At 47.7% G+C, this 19,796-nt stretch overlaps 1 protein-coding gene across 6 annotated transcripts in view; it reads left to right on the top strand.

Annotated features, from left to right (window-relative positions):
- LOC108930890 (phospholipid-transporting ATPase IA-like) overlaps positions 1 to 19,796 on the top strand; it is a 107,032-nt gene that overhangs the window by 7,395 nt on the left and 79,841 nt on the right. For all 6 annotated transcript variants that reach the window (XM_029251711.1, XM_029251715.1, XM_029251714.1 and 3 more), the window contains exons 2-4: positions 7,356 to 7,470; positions 11,246 to 11,345; positions 16,416 to 16,514. In XM_029251711.1, the coding sequence (XP_029107544.1) occupies positions 7,356 to 7,470; positions 11,246 to 11,345; positions 16,416 to 16,514 (314 nt within the window). The remainder of the gene's footprint in view (positions 1 to 7,355; positions 7,471 to 11,245; positions 11,346 to 16,415; positions 16,515 to 19,796) is intronic.

Consider the following 19,796-nt stretch of genomic DNA (forward strand, 5'->3'; position numbering starts at 1 on the left):
GCGTCGCCGTGTTGAAGTAACCGCTGCGATGTGGAGGTCTTTCTGGTCTAGTTTCACCCTGGAGCGAGAAGTCAGGGTCTGCTGGGTTTTGGCTTCTTTGGCTCGATACTATCGATCTGCTGAAAAAGTCACAGTTTTATTATTGCTCATTTGATGCCTCTGCACCACGGCTCTCTGTTCCCTCTCCATTTTTTTCCCCTTAAACAATCACATTTTTTCCTGCTTTTGTATTACAGTTGCCAAGCCTGACGTTATATGGAATTTAAGGGGCAGCCTGTGAGCACATAAGGGCTTTGCCCTGATCCCTGAGGGTTTGTGGGTAAGGCTGGTTGACCGCCAGCAGGGAAAACCCGAGGGGGTCAGTACGCGTGGTCACGCTGACATGGGACCATCATTCAAACCGATTCTGCTGGCTTCCCCCCTCTCTGCAGACCACACAGCCTTGGCACATGTTGACTCGTTACAATTCCAATAATGAAAACCGTGCGCAGGCTTCTCTCTCTCTCTCTCTCTCTCTCTCTCTCTCTCTCTCTCTCTCTCTCTCTCTCTCTCTCTCTCTCTCTCTCGTTCGCTCGCTCACTCTCTGGCCAGCCGTTGCCATAACTTTCAGTTTCTTCACGTGATCTTTCGGTGGCTCGCATGTTTAAACCGAGGGTGTAAGACGAGTTTGGCAAGTTAAATTTCCCAGTCGTCCGTGTCACTGAGTCATTGTTTTGACAAGTCCTCGGTAAAACAATATACTCCTATACCGCATAACAAACAATTAAAGTGTGTTCTTGTTACTGCGATGGTTTCATTAGAGTGCGTTTGTTCTGAAAAGGGCAGCACGCCCGGCTTTTACTGCGATCATATTGTTCTCCTCGGTGCTGAGGCCTTGCTGAGACGTGGCGCTGAAGGTGGGAGTCAGCCTCATATCCGCTGCTTGCACCAGTGTGTGCTGGTTTGGCGTTGTGTTCTGCAGTCTGGCCAGGTGGCGCGTGCGTATGTGCGCCCGCGCGCAAGTGCGGGCGCCACCTCGGCCATGTGACGCTTCCTGCCTTGGTCACGGGGTCAGGCAACAGCACTAAAAGGCGGAAGGAAAGTGGTGGCGCATCATCAACCGCATGGTGTGTGGGGATGGTGGAAAGAAACGCATCTGCTAAGCCTGCTCAGAGGGAGTGGGACGCACTTTGAACCCCATGCTATGTCTTGCCTGGCAAACATACACACACATTATTATTATTATTATTATTATTATTTTGCTGATGGCTTACTCTATTGCAGTAATGTTAGCTGGGTACACTAAGCTGCTTACAGTTATTTACCCACTTATACCGCTTGGTAATTTTTACTCTGTCAGGTCCTTTATATAATAGTAAAATTGCAGCAGTGGGATTCAGATCTTGGTCCTTAGGTTGCAAGATATCAGCTCTAGCCATTATGTTACCAGATGTGTTAATCCAGGTGAAGTTTTAACTGTTTTATTTCCTTTCATGGGTATACATGTACACTGTTTTCACCCTGCCATGGCTTCCACGGCAAGACTTTGGGGGGGAGAAAAAAGTTCTGCTCTTGGTTACATTATATTTCTGATGTCTCCCCTTTATCTGTGTTGCCAACGCTGCTCCAGCTGCTGAGTTTATTATTCGAGACGCACATTTATTCGGTCTCCATTTGTCCCCTTAGCTAGTAATTGACCGCCTCCCTTTGTAAGTCAGGGCTGCATAACTCTAATCTTTGAGGTCTAGAGTCCTGCAAGTTTGAAAGCATACCTTTAGTCATCATCATCAATACCTGAAATACCAGGTGAGGTGACACCTGGCATCCAGGTAACCAGTTCGAAAGAGTAGTTAAAAGTAGAAACCAGCACACCCTCCTGGAGGACAAGAGTTCTGAATGTCTCCTCTGTTCCGGGCGTTAGAATCAACTCTTGTTTTGCATATTAATGAGATGCAAGAGATCTGCTGGTGGGACGAAGGCCATGTGGATCCTGTCCAGGATGAGAACTGTCTGAATTGGTGTGAAGGATGGGGAACAGTGCAGCCTGTTCTGGGACACATGGAACCACTCCGCACTGGCTGATCCCGTCTGGACTTTCTGTTGTCCACCAGACAGGTAGCGCTGTCACCGGCTCGCCTGCAGGAGCCTTGCATCGTCACTGGGAAATCTTTCCTAGAAGGCCTACTAAACTGTCGGTGTTTATCACCAGCGTTGGACTACCCGGTGTTGGGGCGGCGTTAGCCAAGTTATTTCTGGCCTGTCTCTCAGACTCAGTTGGTGGACTCAGCCTCCTGAGTCCAGATTAATCCACAATCCCCCTTAAATCCTCTGGCTGTGCTTAGGAAACAGACGCATGGAAGTGAAGTGAATGGGCCCGGCTTTGAGCAAACATTCCCCTCCCCCCCCCCCCCCCCCCTTGGTGAAGCCCTGTCGCATCCCATAATGCACTGCTACACTTTGCCAGCGGGAGAGGGGATCCCAATGCCCTCCTTGAATTTTTAATTCAGTGTAAAGTACCAGTCGTACACTTGCTGGAAACATTATTTTTTTTTTAAAACAAGATATTTGGCGAACATGTTTGATGAGGAAATAAGGCACCATGTCTTCCCAGCTCTTCTGCAGCAGTTGCTAGAGACGTGGGAACATTTCTGATTGTCTTTGCTTTTGCTCTACTCTCCACGTCATCCCGCCATGAACTCTCCGGGCGTACTCAAACTTTTGACTGGTGCTATAGGTCCCGGGTGTGTCTGTGAAAGTGTATGTGTTCACTGTAAGTGTTTGACCTGTGGCAGTGGATCCCACGCCACCCTTGGACAGTGAACTTTCATAACCCTGCCCCTACCCTCAGCCATAATACGATGACCGTGGGACTGCTCATGGTTTACTATATTTAGTCCCCTACCCGAGCCAAAGGCATCCAAGGTGGCTGGTACATTCCTGCAGTAAACGCTGGACCGACATGGCGTCCAGCTCCCAGAAATTGTAGGGATTGCGTATCGTGACTAGGAATACCAGAGTAACAGGGAGGGAGGGGAGTGTGTTGGCGGCAGTGGCGGTAGGGAACGAGGGTGGTGTGCACTCTCGGAGATCTATGTCACAGCTCCGCTCCGCTTCTCGTGGAACATGCGCAGCCTGCGGGTTCGGCATCGGGGGTTCCGGGACGGCGTGGAGCGAGGTGTCCGGTTACAGGCCGGTATGACACAGCACTGTGGTGTTTTCACCGGAACTGTGTGGGGAGGTGTCATTGGAAGCTGGCCAGCACATTTTCCCATTGGAGACTGGGGCAATTCCTGCTATCTGTTAGTCTAGGACGCCATGGGCCAAGTCATGATCACCGCGACTTGTCCTCCAGCTGCAACACCTAAATCGGGGGTGTCCAGCCTTTTTTATCCATCATTATTGTGAACTAGTCCGAGGGCCACACATAGGAAATCCACAGTAAATGACATACTGGATTTGAAATTTCTAAAGTGAAAAATTATTTACTTTATTTTCTCTATTTAGGCGTGGTGTGTGTTCCTAAGTATAACTATTATCGTGCAATTCAACCAAATTTATAGTATTTACGGTAGGTATGCTACATATTAATCATTCAGAAAATTTCTTGCGGACCACATGACACAAAACACCCAGCCACATGATGCCCTGGGGCCACACGTTGGACACCCTCGGTTTAAACGTTGCTGTACAAAATGATTTACCATTGGACTTTCGTGATACATGATACAAACCCATTGATTTACATTGACAGCAGTGATCTCCCCCCCGATTTATTTTGCTGCTGTAATCAAGATAAAACCACAAGCCCTGCAAATTTAAAATGTTAATCGTAAAGAAAAATTAAACAATACATGATTGGATGTTTCTGAAAATCTGGCAGTTTGCTTTATAATGATCCACTGATAGTTATTAACCTCTTTATTTACATTTACATTTACATTTTGTTCATTTAGCAGTTTCTTTTCTCCAAAGCGACGTACATCTCAGAAAATAGAGTTTTTACATTACATTAGGAGAAAGAGAGCCATAGCTGGAGACGTGTGATTCTGAAGTACAGTTGGTTTGTTTCTTTGCACCATATGTGTCAATGTTCATCACACAGGCACAGCCAGGTAATTTTTACTGTATCAGTTCAGGGTAAGTACCTTCATCAATTGTGTTGTAGTAGGAGGTGGGATTCAAACCTAACTGCTGTGCTACCCACTTCCCCTATTTGATAGAAATTGATCACATGTTAATTGTGGAAGCTTATCATTTTGATGCCTCGGTAACGCAGAACTCAAACAAAGCATCCATTCAAGCCCGATTAGTCCCTGATGGTTAAAAGCCCTTTGAAAGGAGATGTTCCAGAAGCATCTGGAGCGGCCGTCACAGCCGCCGAAAAGTGAGACGCGGCCCTCACCGTCGTGGCGCACATCTTTTCTAAGTGTAAAAGCGGGAGCGTAAGCTCTTTCAGGCACCAAAGACTCTGCGTGTTTGTCATGGGATTGTTGCTATCAGTGACGCTTTGCGATGCCCTTGATACTCATGTCTGCTGCTCTCCATTGTTATGTATATCCTGTGTTTACATCCGTGATCAGCCAGCTTAAGGGATTTTGAGAACGTGCCCACCCGCCTCTTTGGATGTGGTATCTAGGGCAATAAAACGCGGCCCGCTAGCTGATTAACGCAACAGAAAACCTGCTGGGACCAGCGCAGGCAATCTGACAGTGCATCACGAACAATTATGAGGCCCATTATTATTTATTTGATTAGCTCGAGCTCTTATCTGGAGCAGCCTACATTTTTGTACTTTGTCCATTTAGAGAGCTGGATATTTACTGAAGTAATTTAGGTTAAGTACCCACCCCAAGGGCAAGAACTGCAGGAAACAGGGCAGTACTGCCATTCTCTTCTAGATGATGTGTTACAGTGCGTGTTACTAAACTAGCATGTGTCATGCTGGACCAGATGATGCAACAGCAGAATCTTCTGGACTAATTAAAATATTTCATGATAGCAATGCTCTGGGTCTACATTTAAGTACCTGCTTTGGGTAGTGAAATATTTATGGATCATTATTAATAACTTTTTTCCATGACGACTTTGAACCTTAGGTTTGTACACAAGGCTACTTCCAATGATTTACTTATTTCTACAATTGGATTTCTTTTTTTTTTTTTTTTTTTTTTTTTTTTTTAACTGTATCAGTATTGGGTAAATTCTTTTTTCAAGGATACGACAGCAGGAGCAGGGATTTCAACCCATGGCTGCACTCCCACAAATTGTGCAAAGTTCAAGGCTATACAGACTCCTGTCAGTGTGCTGTGAACTGCAGGATCACTTAAAGTATTTTCCCCCCCGATAAGAAATAGTGCTTTAGACAGACTTCAGCGTTTGAGATATGATCTTTGAAGAGCCTCCTGAGATAAAGGCCTCAACGTTTTTCATCTACTCTACAGTCCTGTCCCAGTGTTCAGCCACGGTGATTCCCCCAAAAGAGAACCAGGCTCCTCACTTGTACCCATCTGCAGAGAGTCATCGATGGTCCCTGAAGAGAGGAATTGTTGTGTTTATTACACACGCTGCTGGGCCTTTTCATGTTATCCCGGCCATATTGCACATTGTAGGAATATGAATGCCCAGAATACAAAGGAAAGCAAATTCCAGTTTGTGTACTTTGGAGTGGCATTCGAAAAGACTGTGCATACAGATATGTGTGTGTGTGCGTGTGTGTGCATGTGTGTGCATGTGTGTGCGTGTGTGTGCGTGTGTGTGCGTGTGTGTGCGTGTGTGTGCGTGTGTGTGTTTCAAACTACGGCGTTGAGAAACGCCTCCCGATGATCTGTCTGTGTGAGGCCATGGGAAGGACAGATTCCCTCATAATGCTCTGTGTGTTGGCAGTGCATGGCATGTGACATATGGAGGGGGAGCTGAAGATGTCCCAGGGCCTTTCCCGTAAACATGATAATGAGATTAGCGTGCAGTGCAGCAGATTACCTAATCTTCTGAGGAAACACAGGAGAAATGCCCCAACCTCGCTTCCAGTTTGAAGAGAAAGTCCTGGTCTGTGGACTCAGACAGGCCTTACAGAGCTCTTGTGAATTCCCTTCCTCCTCCTCCTCCTCATTGCTGTTCTTCCTGTGGTCCATAACATCTTACCCATCTTGGTTTTCATCTCCTTTAATCCTTGGATCACATTAACCTCCTAATCTAAGACAGGAGGAGGAGCTGTAAACACTCTGATGTTATGTGAAGACTCAGTACTTGAAAGGCTCTGAGTTCACTTTATGGAACACATTATGCTGTTGAAAATGTTTGTGTTTTTTCAGGTAGCCAACAGCTTTCCTCTGCTAATCACCAATAATATATAGCAATATAACATTTTTGTCAGTTCAGTTTAAAATTGTTTGACAGCTGCCTCTTACACACTGACTTGCTGTTAACATATTGTGGTGTGCGGCACTCCGGGTTTGGATGGGGCGAAGAAGGACACAGAGGCGGCGCTCATGAGAAACGTTTTATTTGAACACCGGCACACAGGGAAATAACGCTCCCGGTCCGAGGACCCCGTTTCCTCAAGGACCTGCACTTCAAACTAGCCTTCCCAGCCTACTTATCGCCCCCAGCCTTTCTTTCCACACACTGCCAGACACAGTCACCCCATTAGTTTCCCCATAAATCGCCCTCGTGGTTGAACCCCATAAACTCTAGTGTTGCCAGAAGGTAAATACAAATCACATTTGCTCTGCCACAAGCAGGAAAATTTGTAGAGTACCAGTAAATGGATAAGTGAAGAAAATATACAGTTTTTCAAATATATCTCAGTGGTCTCGTCATGTGAGTGAATATCGGGGGGAATTCCTACAGAACATCTGGTCTCAGAGTTTGGTAATGAGTATTTCTATGGCTCTGGTGTTACTAAACATGCCTGTCTGCATAGCATATCAGAACTAATTGTTATGGCTGTGCAGATCAGTGGTTTTTGAATGCCCAATCAGTAATTTCTGCACAGGACTTTTAGAGGTAAAAAATGTGGGGTGGGGGGGTCTGAATGAAATAAGCTCAGAGGTTATGTCCATCCCCTTGAGCGGCACATAAAAATTTAAACACACCGTTGCCTGGGAGCACTCTTAGATAAACTAGTGTGGATGAGACTCAATGTCTAGACAAAATGAGCGGAGGGGGAGGGGAGAATGGTGGGATCAAAATTTTGCGATATCAATAATGTAACTGCATGCAGACTAATAATGCCGCAGCAGCTGTGCTTCTCGGAAAAGCACCGGAGGCGAGTATTACAAATATCAGTCGCATCCCACGCGCAAATTGCGATCTGCCCCCCTAAACCATTCCTTCAACTTGAATCTTCTCATCCACGCCTTTCCCTCCCTTTCCAGGGTACGAGAAGACGGAGGACACTGCACAGAAGACCTCTTTAGCTGACCAAGACGATGCCAGGTTGATATTCATCAATCAGCCCCAGTTAACCAAGTTCTGCAGCAACCGTGTCAGGTGAGCTCACCATCATACATCCAGAAGTTGCTTTGAATGGATTTCGATTTGTCCTCAGCTGCTGCTAATGTGGTCTTAACCAAAAGATGCCTTGAACTGTTGCCTAAAACCCGTCTGCTCTGCACATGATGTGTCAGTTGTACTGGAATGACTGTCCCTTTGTATAAACCACAGAAGCCTGGTTAGTAACTGGTATCTACACAGTTTGAAATGCCTTGAAACCTATCCCAGAGGCTTGGAGGGGATACTATAGGAGTACTACTGGATCAGAACCCAAGCCAGGATTTTCCTTCCCAGAATGCTTTGTGGAGGGTGTATGAAGTCATTGGTGCTGTAGAAGGCAGTGGGTGGCATGGTGGTTTTAGCTGCCACCTTGTACTCAGAGGACCAGGTTGGAATCATACCTTCTGCAGTAGAACCCTTGATTGATGTACTACCATGAATTGATACGGTAAAAGTTACCCTGCTGTATGCATGTTGTATCAGGTTGTATGAACCCTAAGTCACGTAAAGCATCAGCTAAATAAATGTACATTTGTGTGGCCTCTTGTCACTCATGTGATGTCAACAACAAGTCACTGATATTGCAGAATCATAGACAAGTTGAGGAGATGTTAAACTTACAGGTGTCTTTCTATTATATTTGGGCACACACACACACACACAAGGAGGTGCGGGCTGACGCACTGCAGAGCTGCATGCCAACCAGCCCTCTGTTCTTTGCTGAGGAAGCAGCAAAGTTCAAGACTCTGCGGCAGCTCGATGTGTCTAAATTAGACGCCGGGTCTCGGTGGTGTGTGACGAGGGAGGTGGCTGCAGAGAGTGTGTGTGTGTGTGTGTGTGTGTGTGTGTGTGTGTATGTGTGTGTGCGCTGAGGAGAGCAGAGGTGGGGTAGTGCTGCAGACAACCTCACAGCTCTACCACAAGACAGCGTGAAGCTAAACTGATTAAAGCACCAGATTGCTCATGGCTGCAGGACAAATCCCCCTGCCCAGCGCCTGAGTCCTGGGCTCAACGACTCGAACCTATTTGTCCGGTGAATTTGAGCTGGAGGCTTTGCGCTGTTGAGAAAGGCTTTATATTGCTTAAACATACAAATATTCGCAATATTCAAGCATCATTTATCCATCTATAGATCTTTGTATCTTTTAATGTATTTTTCTGTACCTGTGACTAACTTTCTATATCTATAAATTTTCTGTTTATATCTATCTGTTTTTGTCTATGTTGTTTATTTACGTCTTTCAGTTTTACTTTGTTAGCAATGTTATTTTTCCAGTTATGCCTTGAGGGTGTTTCTGTGACAAGGGATCCCCACCCCCACCCCGAAGTGGTGTGTTGGCACTCAGTCACACTTTAGCTACGTGTGCTGTAGTTTCCTAGGGGATGGAGGAGACTGGAGCTGCTCTTTATCTGTAATCCCCCACCCAGGAACAATGGGAGATTTCCCCTAAAGGATTGAATGCCAGGGTCTGTTTCAGGAGCTTAATTTTCAGCGGAATATCTTAAACCTGCAATGTAATCGGAAAGAATATAGTGTTTTCTGAGACAGTCGTTCTGTCTCCCCTCTCTGCTGTCACATGAGTTACACAGTTGGGAGTTGGGGATCAGTATGTATCTCCTGGGTGAACAGGCCTCCCAGAAATCACTTTTCTTTTATTTTTTTTTTTAAGGTTATATATCTCAAGGGGGGCGCGGTGGCGCAGTGGGTTGGGCCGGGTCCTGCTCTCCGGTGGGTCTGGGGTTCGAGTCCCGCTTGGGGTGCCTTGTGATGGACTGGCATCCCGTCCTGGGTGTGTCCCCTCCCCCTCCAGCCTTTCACCCTGTGTTGCCAGGTTAGGCTCTGGCTCCCCGTGACCCTGTATGGGACAAGCGGTTCTGAAAATGTGTGTGTGTGTGATAAAGGGCATTCCAAATGTTTACTTGCTCTGCTTTAAATCTAGTTTCAACATTTGCAGAGAAACACAATTAACTACATTGGCCTTTAATTTAATTGTAGTGATCATGTGACTTGTGGTCCATCTTGCTCTGTTGAGCAATGCAAGCAGTCTGTTTAAAATGTTTAACTTAAGCAGCTTGAGTTATGCTTCATTTCTCTTCCTTTTTTGAAGGTAGCAATCTGCAGTACAAGTTTATTTACTGGTAACATTATGCAAATTTTAGTACATGTTTTTATATGTCTGTAGTACATGTCTCCATTTAAGATACCCATAGTTACAACAAACCAATAACTGCAGTTTAGTATTAAATGGTGTAACACATATAAGGGTTACTGTATTGTTTTTTTAGCTGTGTTGTAAATTTGATCGCTGGGTCCAATAGTCGCAGACAAGAAGCGAAAGCGGTGTTCCTTGTGTGAGCTTACCTTCACAGAGGACTGTGAAAGAGGCCTTCGTACAGGAGGTCTAAAAAATGTGAGGCTCCTGGAGGGGAATTAGGCCCTCTCCTGATTCACATGAAATGGATGTGTGGAGGAGTAGGAACAGATGAGGCTGAATGATTTTGTGTGTTTTCATGTTTTGTGTGATCCATTTCCATAGGCCTGTGGGCTGGTGTGTGTGAGCGCTGTGTGAACTACGTGATCGTTCTGCCCCATATCAGGGATCGAAGTAACATCCATCTCCATGATGGAGCAGCAACCGGAGCGAAACAAGGCAGACTTTAATCATCCCATATATTTCCTCCAAAGTGCCTCCGCTGCTTGGACTTAATGCAGTGATAAATCACAGCATGGCACTGAGCAGGGCACCATGGGGGCACGATGGGGGCATCATGGAGAGGGGCAGCCCGCAGTCCCCACCCATGACACTTAGTAACTACATTCAACTGCCATTGATTCGTCCGTAACTGTCACATTCATATCCACACCCACACTTAGCCAGAGTAGAATTACCTCTTTGTTTTTGGACCTTAGTGATTCTGCTCTCACAAAAGCTCGTCAGTCGATGGCTGGGTGGTGGAGGGACACCCAGATGTCAGGTTATCTAGATTAGATGTCAGTTTAATGCACATATCAGTTATAATATATTTTTTTACATTTATGCATGTGGCAGATGCCTAAAGTACAGCACAACTTGGAGTAAAGAGAAGTGAATCCAAAAGCAAAGCAAGAGTTCAGGTTGCACTGGCTCACAGGGTTTTAGCATCAGTGTGCATGTGAGTGAAAGAGAGCGTGTGCCCCCCCATCCCACAGGATATGACTTGCATTGCAACAGTGACCAGATGAGCCCCCTGTCTCGTGGGGGAATGTCATTGTGTGTCGGTGTTCCTGCAGATACTGATCGAGGCCAGTGTCTGCAACTCGCGTCCACCCCCCCACCCCCCACACACACACACACACACACACACACACACACACACACACACACACACACACACACACACACACACACACACACAGTGTTCTCTTCTGCACCATAACAAATCAGCGCAGAACAGAGTTTTACTCTTAATCCATTTCAGTTGCCCTGTTATAGCCCTTCATATTATTTGTGTGTTTCCCCAAATGTGTCCTGAGTTTTATTGCCTTTTCCCGCAACCCAAAGGTGTGTTGATCGAAAATGGAACTGGTCAAGTCGTGACTATACACCACCTCTCAGACTGCTGTCTGACCAGGCCTGATAGAACCACTCTCAGTGTTCGTATCTGTAGCTAATGACACCAACCACATAACTCATTAGTTTAAGCGCAGTGATTGTTTTTACTTGGGAAATTGTGACTGCAACTGCATTATTATGGTGTGTCGTCTGAACCTCTCTCTCCATGTGGTCTCTAGCACAGCGAAGTACAATGTCATCACGTTCCTGCCACGCTTCCTCTACTCGCAGTTCCGAAGAGCGGCCAACGCGTTCTTCCTCTTCATTGCACTCCTCCAGGTAAGCCGGGGAAGCGAGTTTCAGGGTTCATTTGATTGTCGTTGTACAAATGTACAAGAGGAGACGAAATGTACTTCCTCTTCCGCATCCGTCAAGGGAGGGACAGCCGAGTAGCAGTTGATAACAGCTGGTGTAAAACAAGACCGAGCTGGTACAGGTAGTCCTCGAGTTACGATACATACAACTTAGAACAATTCGAACTTACGAAGGCCGCACCATCAAATCTTATATCATTTAAGTCGTAATGTTGATCACAATATCTGACTACAGCCATCTGTTGTACAATAACATCAGCTGACCTCACTGCCGAAAGGCACCATATTTCTTATTGACTCAATGTGTCTGTCACTGGTCTTATTTAGAAAAAAGTGTTTTATTTATAGAATGTTTGTGATAGAATGTCTCCTCCGTGAACCGCCACCTTATCGTGGTGGAGGGGTTTGAGTGCCTGAATGAGTCCAGGAGCTATGTTGTCTGGGGCTACATGCCCCTGGTAGGGTCTCCCATGGCAGACAGGTCCTGGATGACAGACGAGACAAAGCGCGGTTCAAAAACCCCTTATGACGAAAAAATCAAGGCGTCCGTTTACCCCACCCGGTATGGGGTCACCGGGGCCCCACCCTGGAGCCAGGCCTGGGGGGGGGGCTCGCATGCGAGCGCCTGGTGGCCAGGTCTATGCCCACGGGGCCTGGCCGGGCTCAGCCCGAAGCCACAACGTGGAGCCGCTCTTCGGTGGGCTCACCACCTGCCGGAGAAACCGTAAGGGGCCGGTGCGTTGTGATTTGGGCGGTGGTCGGGGCCGAGTGCCCGGCCGACCCAAACCTCGGGCGCCAACTCTGGTTTTTGGGACTTGGAATGTCACCTCACTGGCGGGGAAGGAGCCTGAGCTGGTGCGGGAAGTTGAGAGATACCGTCTAGATATAGTCGGGCTCACTTCCACTCACAGCTTGGGTTCTGGAACCACTCTACTCGATCGAGGGTGGACTCTCCACTATTCTGGCGTTGCCCAAGGTGAGAGGCGGCGGGCTGGTGTGGGCTTATTAATAGCCCCCCAGTTCAGCCGCCATGTGTTGGAGTCTACCCCGGTGAATGAGAGGGTCATCTCCCTACGCCTTCGGGTCAGGGAACGGTCTCTCACTGTCGTTTGTGCTTATGCGCCTAGCGGCAGTGTAGAGTACCCGGCCTTTTAGAGTCCCTGGGGGGCGTGCTGGAAAGCGCTCCCACTGGGGACTCTGTCGTTCTACTGGGGGACTTTAACGCCCACGTGGGCAGCGACAGTGATACCTGGAGGGGCGTGATTGGGAGGAACGGCCTCCCTGATCTGAACCCGAGCGGTGAGTTGTTATTGGATTTCTGTGCTAGTCGCGGTTTATCCATAACGAACACCATGTTCATGCATAAGGGTGTCCACCAGTGCACTTGGCACCAGGACACCCTAGGTCGGAGGTCGATGATCGACTTTGTAGTCGTTTCTTCTGACCTTCGGCCATATGTCTTGGACACTCGGGTGAAGAGAGGGGCTGAGCTGTCAACTGATCACCACCTGGTGGTGAGTTGGATTCGATGGCGGGGGAAAAAGCTGGACAGACCTGGCAGGCCCAAACGCATAGTGAGGGTCTGTTGGGAACGTTTGGCGGAGGCCCCTGTCAGAGAGGTCTTCAACTCCCACCTCCGACAGAGTTTCAACCAGGTCCCGAGGGAGGTGGGGGACATTGAGTCCGAATGGACTATGTTCCGCTCCTCCATTGTCGGTGCGGCGGTTCGGAGCTGCGGCCATAAGGTCTCCGGTGCCTGTCGCGGCGGCAATCCCCGAACACGGTGGTGGACACCGGAAGTAAGGGATGCCGTCAAGCTGAAGAAGGAGTTCTATCGGGCCTGGCTGGCTCATGGGACTCCTGAAGCAGCTGACAGGTACCGACGGGCCAAACGGAGCGCGGCTCTGGCAGTCGCCGCGGCAAAAACTCGGGCTTGGGAGGAGTTCGGTGAGGCCATGGAGGAAGACTTTCGGTCGGCCTCAAAGAGATTCTGGCAAACCGTCCGGCGACTCAGAGGGGGGGAAGCGGTGTTCCACGAACACTGTTTACAGTGGAAGTGGTGCGCTGCTGACCTCAGCTGAGGATGTTCTCGGGCGGTGGAAGGAGTACTTTGAGGATCTCCTCAATCCCTCCGACACGCCTTCCGTAGAGGAAGCTGAGGCTGGGGACTCGGAGGGGGACTCGTCCATTACCCTGGCTGAAGTTGCTGAGGTAGTCAAAAAACTCCTCGGTGGCAAGGCTCCGGGGGTGGATGAGATCCGCCCCGAGTTTCTCAAGTCTCTGGATGTTGTGGGGCTGTCTTGGCTGACACGCCTCTGCAGCATCGCGTGGAGTTCGGGAACGGTGCCTCTGGACTGGCAGACCGGGGTGGTGGTCCCTCTTTTTAAGAAGGGGGACCGGAGATTGTGTTCCAACTACAGGGGGATCACACTCCTTAGCCTCCCTGGGAAAGTCTATGCCAGGGTACTGGAAAGGAGAATCCGACCGATAGTCGAACCTCGGATTCAGGAGGAGCAGTGCGGTTTTCGCCCTGGCCGTGGAACACTGGACCAGCTCTATACCCTCACTAGGGTGTTGGAGGGTTCGTGGGAGTTTGCCCAACCAGTCCATATGTGTTTTGTGGACCTGGAGAAGGCATTCGACCGTGTCCCTCGTGGCATCCTGTGGGGGGTGCTTCGGGATTATGGGGTTCGGGGCTCGTTGCTACGGGCTGTTCGTTCCCTGTATGACCGGAGCAGGAGCTTGGTTCGCATTGCCGGCAGTAAGTCAGACCTGTTCCCGGTGCATGTTGGACTCCGCCAGGGCTGCCCTTTGTCACCGATTCTGTTCATTATTTTTATGGACAGAATTTCTAGGCGCAGTCAGGGAACGGAGGGTGTCTGTTTTGGTGGCCGCGAGATCTCGTCTCTGCTTTTTGCGGACGATGTGGTCCTGTTGGCTTCATCAAGTCAAGACTTGCAGCGTGCACTGGGGAGGTTTGCAGCCGAGTGCGAAGCGGCGGGGATGAGAATCAGCACCTCCAAATCCGAGGCCATGGTTCTCAGTCGGAAAAAGGTGGATTGCTCCCTCCGGGTTAGGGGGGAGTTGCTCCCTCAAGTGGAGGAGTTTAAGTATCTTGGGGTCTTGTTCACGAGTGAGGGAAAAATGGAGCGGCAGGTCGACAGACGGATCGGTGCGGCGTCCGCAGTAATGCGGTCATTGTACCGGTCTGTTGTGGTGAAGAGGGAGCTGAGTCGTAAGGCGAAGCTCTCAATTTACCGGTCAATCTACGTTCCTACCCTCACCTATGGTCATGAACTCTGGATCATGACCGAAAGAATGAGATCGCGGATACAAGCGGCAGAAATGAGTTTCCTCCGCAGAGTGGCTGGGCGCACCCTTAGGGATAGGGTGAGGAGCTCAGTCACCCGGGAGGAGCTCGGAGTAGAGCCGCTGCTCCTCCGCATCGAGAGGAGCCAGTTGAGGTGGCTCGGGCATCTGTTCCGGATGCCTCCTGGACGCCTCCCTGGGGAGGTGTTCCGGGCTTGTCCCACTGGGAGGAGGCCTCGGGGCAGACCCAGGACACGTTGGAGAGACTATGTCTCCCGGCTGGCCTGGGAACGCCTTGGGGTTCCCCCAGAGGAACTGGAGGAGGTGTGCGGGGAGAGGGAGGTCTGGAGTACTCTGCTCGGACTGCTGCCCCCGCGACCCGGCCCCGGATAAAAGCGGAGGAAGATGGATGGATGGATGGATGGATGGATGAATGTTTGTGATTCCAGTGGAGTTACTTTTTATCTGCAATGACTAGCAAGCAAAAACACGAGTATCAAAGTCATGCAGAACAGTTAAAGGAAACCCTAAAATAAAAGTAAGGCAGCTCGAACGTATAGAGTAACAAATGTAGTGAAGTATTATATTTGTATTCTGATATGAATGTGTGGAATAAGTGGAAAAAATATAACAAAACCCTTATACAACGTCCCATGAAAGCATGTTAATTATTTATATATCCTTGTGCTTCATATAATGCAGTGCATAGGGATTTGCAAATTAAGATAAATTTATATTAAGTATTTGCAATAAGAATGGTGTAACAAGTAGACAAATGCATAGGTAATTACATTAGATCAAGTAATGATGTGCAAATAAGCGTTAGGAATTAGGAAGTCCCGGGTGCAGGGATGACGGGGGGGCAACGAGACAAATCCCCATTTTTGAATTTGGGGGGGTGTCAATGAATTTAGTGTAATTTAAGGTGATTTGAAGGAATTCACATAAGATAAAGGAGAGCATGGAGACCCCCTGGGGAACGGCAGCACTGCAACTCGAGTGACATACCGTACATCACTGATCTATTATTAGAAATAAAGGCTTGTGGTGAAGGACCTGTGAGGATGAGGTAGAGACACACAGTGTGTGAACACAGGTGACAAGGGCGTGTGACTGAATGTGACACCTGTGGGGAAGGTCTTTCCATCCTGATGAACAGAGTATCTCCTCCTTTCCTGGACGAAGGGGGGGGTTTCCTGGATCTGGTGTTTTCCTGGGGATGGTGGTGGCTTTACTGAAGTCACAGCCTGAGCTGGACCTGCTGCACAGGCTGTTAATGCAGAGCAGATGGTCAGACTCCCATTTGATACTTGGTGGTCCTTCCTGAAGTATCATCCTTCTGGGCCTGTTTCTCTCACCTCTACTAGACAAATCATGCTATCTAAAATGTTCAAAGCTGGGTCCCTGTGAGATTTGCCCAGTTAGTTCATCTTGGTACTTCCTCAAAGGCTGGGAGAGGGATGATGCCCAGGGGACTCTAACTGAAGACCACCTGTCAGTAGTATAGAATCGGTGGGGATTAAATTTTACCAGTGTTGTGGCTGTATGGGGCAGCAGGTGGCGTAGTGGTTAAAGGGGTTTCCTTGTGTGCAAAGGACTATTTTTTTCATTGCATATTTAATGATGCTTTGACTAAATATTCTGTGCTCATTATTGATAGTATCCCCCTTAACATGAGAAAATCCATTTGTGTTGGAACATGATCATTATTTGTTGCGCTCCCCAGCAAATCCCGGATGTCTCTCCAACTGGACGCTGGACGACTCTGGTCCCACTTCTTTTCATCCTGGTGGTGGCAGCAGTGAAGGAGATCATTGAGGATCTGGTGAGGAAGCTGTATTTACTCTTCCATCCTTTCATGGGCAGATGAGCAGCTCATCTGGTGAAGCATGAGGCCATAAGGGAGGGTTCCCCTGGTTGCTGTGCTAGTCAGTGGCAGGGCAAGTATTAAACAGTTATTTGTATCCCACAGTAGTTATGTTAAATGGCTAAACAGCCTTGACAGATTAGTCTTCATTTTGTTTCCATCCATGGAGCGAAATCTGAGTGTGCTAAAGCCTCCTGGATGTTGAATTCCAAAATTGGCAAAGGCTTCCTTATAGATACGAGCAAAGCGGGTCGTGTTCCAAATAGCATTTTATTAATCTCGTTAACGGCACTCGGGACAATAACGATGAATCGCCGTTTGATCTCGTTTCCCCGTTAGTTTATCCGGTGTCTTCAAAGCCCGTCAGAGCACGTCTGAATGTGGAGCAGGACGTCTCTCCCGGCTCACTGGCATCGAGGGGCAGTGTTTATGTCCTCATTTATGGTAATGTGTGCTTGGAAGTGCAGATTTCTCATCCTCTGTTGCAGTCTGGCTTAGACAGCTTTGGGAAGGTGGGGGGTGAGGAGGTCCACAGGTTCAAACTCCAGGGGCTACGTGTCTGCAGTGTCCTCGAGCAAGGTGCTCAGCTCGGACGTCCCCAGCTACATATTTGGAAGTGTCAAGAAACTGGACATGACCCTGGACAGAATCCTCTCCATCGCAGTACAAATTAATAAAGAACATGTCTTATACGGATATTTGAAGAGTCTTCCCTCAGATTATGGTTTTATGCGGCCAGGGTGATTGTGATTGAGTGATTATAACCAAGAGAATGGTGTTGGTTCTCATGGAGTGAAAACTGACAACCTGGGTTGTTTTATTTGGTGTATATTCAGCAGCAAAAATCCAGTGTGAGAAGCAGAATTTCCATCCTGCGGCAAAAACAATCATCCACTCATCGTCAAAACCATTAATCAACTTGGCACTAGGTGGCATGGTGGTTGGAGCCACAATTTTGCTGTCAAATGACCAGGGCTCAGATCCAACTTCCTGCTGTAGTACTTGCCTGTTCGGATTTTCTCAATTTAATCCAATAAAAATTTCCAGTTTTATAAATGGGTAAATTGTTGCAACTGTATTGTACAATCCGAAAATTGTAAGTGATTTTTGTGAGAGGCTATTGAGAGCAGTCTAGCTCACCTCCTGTACCATGGTACATAAGAGGGACAAAAAGAGCACACAACTGCAACTGTGTAACACATCTGGCAGGATGTCATATATCTACGTTAAAATGCTTTAGACACTTGTTCTCTTACAGTGACAGTATTAAATAATGCAAAAATAAACATTTAGCTTATTTATTCTTTACATTTATTCATTTAGTTTTGCTTTTCTCCAAAATGACTTACAGGGTTAAGGTACTTAGTTATTCATAGAGCTGGGTCAATTTTTCTGGAGCAATTTGGGATAAATACTTTGATCAAGGGTACTGCAGCAGCAGGTGAGATTTGAATCAGCAACCTTGGGGTCCAAAGACCACACTTCTAGCCATTGAGCTGTCAGTAACTCCACTATATCCCCCCCTTATCACTATACATCATAATTTTGTAAAATTTTAAAACAAGGTGAATTTCATGTTCAGTTCTATTGCACATCAGCTCCTTGAGAAATATCCGAAAGTGACTCCATTTCAGATGTCCTTGAGGACTGAAAAGGACCAAACACCATAATAGCCTGGGGTCTAGTAGCAGTATGCAGGTCCGCTGCTCTCCTGCTCTAGTCGCCCTGGGTGACTGCAGGACGCAGGCTGCCAGCTGATGCTTAGAGAGAAGGGACTTTTTTGCTGCCTGCTTGAAATCGGATCCTCTGTTTATTCCCAGCGCGTGGCCATCTGATCGCCTCTACGTTGACTGCGGAGGAAAGTCACTAGCCTAGCACTCTTCCCCACCCTACCCCTCTGGCACCCATGTGCATGTCACAGCATTTGGAGGAGTGAGGGGTTAGTAGGGGCTTCTTGGTGGGGCGAAGGTCAGACGGGTCACATACGCACTGTTGACAAAGTCAATTTGTCATCCGCTGTGTCCCATCTCTCACTTTTTTACTTCCAGCACTCCGTTGTCTGCTCTGCTGATTGGGGCGGTGGTAATGTGACAGATTTCACAAGTTACATTATTATTGCTGACAGGCTAATGGATGAACGGCCAGCAGGTGGTAAAGTGGTTAGAACCATTGTCTTGTGTTTGGAAGACCTGGGTTCAGAGCCCGTCTCCTGCTTTACTACCTTTAATTAAGTTACTTGCCTTGAACTGATGCACTAAAACTTACCCAGCTGTATAAATGGGTAAATCGGTGTAAGTAGCTCAGTGTATAAACTTTAGGGGGCTGCAGGTGGTGTCGTGGGTGGAGCATCATCCTTTGGCTTGAATAACCTAGGTTTGATTCCCACCTCCTGCTGTAGTACCTTTTGAGCCAGCTCCTTGTGCTGAATTGATACAGTAAAATTACCCTGTGATACAAATGGGTAAAACATTTTTATACCTACTGTAAGCTACATGTAAAGAAGTGTCAGCTAAAAGACTAAATTTAAATATAGGTTACCTTGGAGTGACAGCTAAAAATAGTGTATAGTAAAATTTTTAAAGTAATAAAAATTAATACTACCAGAATTCCTTTTTTCACTGTGATCTCTTTCACGTTTATATTTTAAGAACATGGGTAGAATGAGAAGGTACTGGAGAAAAATGCCAGGCATGGATGCTGAACACATTTTTGTCTCCTCTGTATCTGTTAGCTTCCTTTGTTACTCCCTTTAGTGTGTTCGCAGCAGAGGAAGACGCTTTCACTTCCCTCCCGCTGTCTGTATCGCCTCATTTCCCCGCACCACTTTGACTAGGTGCATTAATCTTGCCCGCACACACGAGGGAGATGGCAACGGCATGGAATTAGCTCACAGGTACACACGGTTTGTGGGATATTTTGAGTGCGCTTGAAGATGGATGCTTTATCGGGAGGGGCGAGCATCTGTGTGTTCCCATCAGCATATCAGCAAGTGCTTCGCTCTGCCTTTGTTATGGGTTTTTCCCACTCAGACTTTTGCAGGTGTGGGAGGGGATTCGGATTCAGTGCATTGGGTTCATTTTGGCGCTCTGTGGCTCGGAGTTCTGATGAAGATGAAGGGACCCCCAGTGAGTGTCACCGAGCCCTCTAACTTCATTATTTTTCGCCACTTTTTGTTACCATTCCTTATTTTACCACCATTTTTGTCCAAGGCATCTTTCTTCAAAACCCCCAAAGACCAAA

This window comes from Scleropages formosus, chromosome 5 (genome assembly GCF_900964775.1).
Source record: "Scleropages formosus chromosome 5, fSclFor1.1, whole genome shotgun sequence".
NCBI classification, from domain to species: domain Eukaryota; kingdom Metazoa; phylum Chordata; class Actinopteri; order Osteoglossiformes; family Osteoglossidae; genus Scleropages; species Scleropages formosus.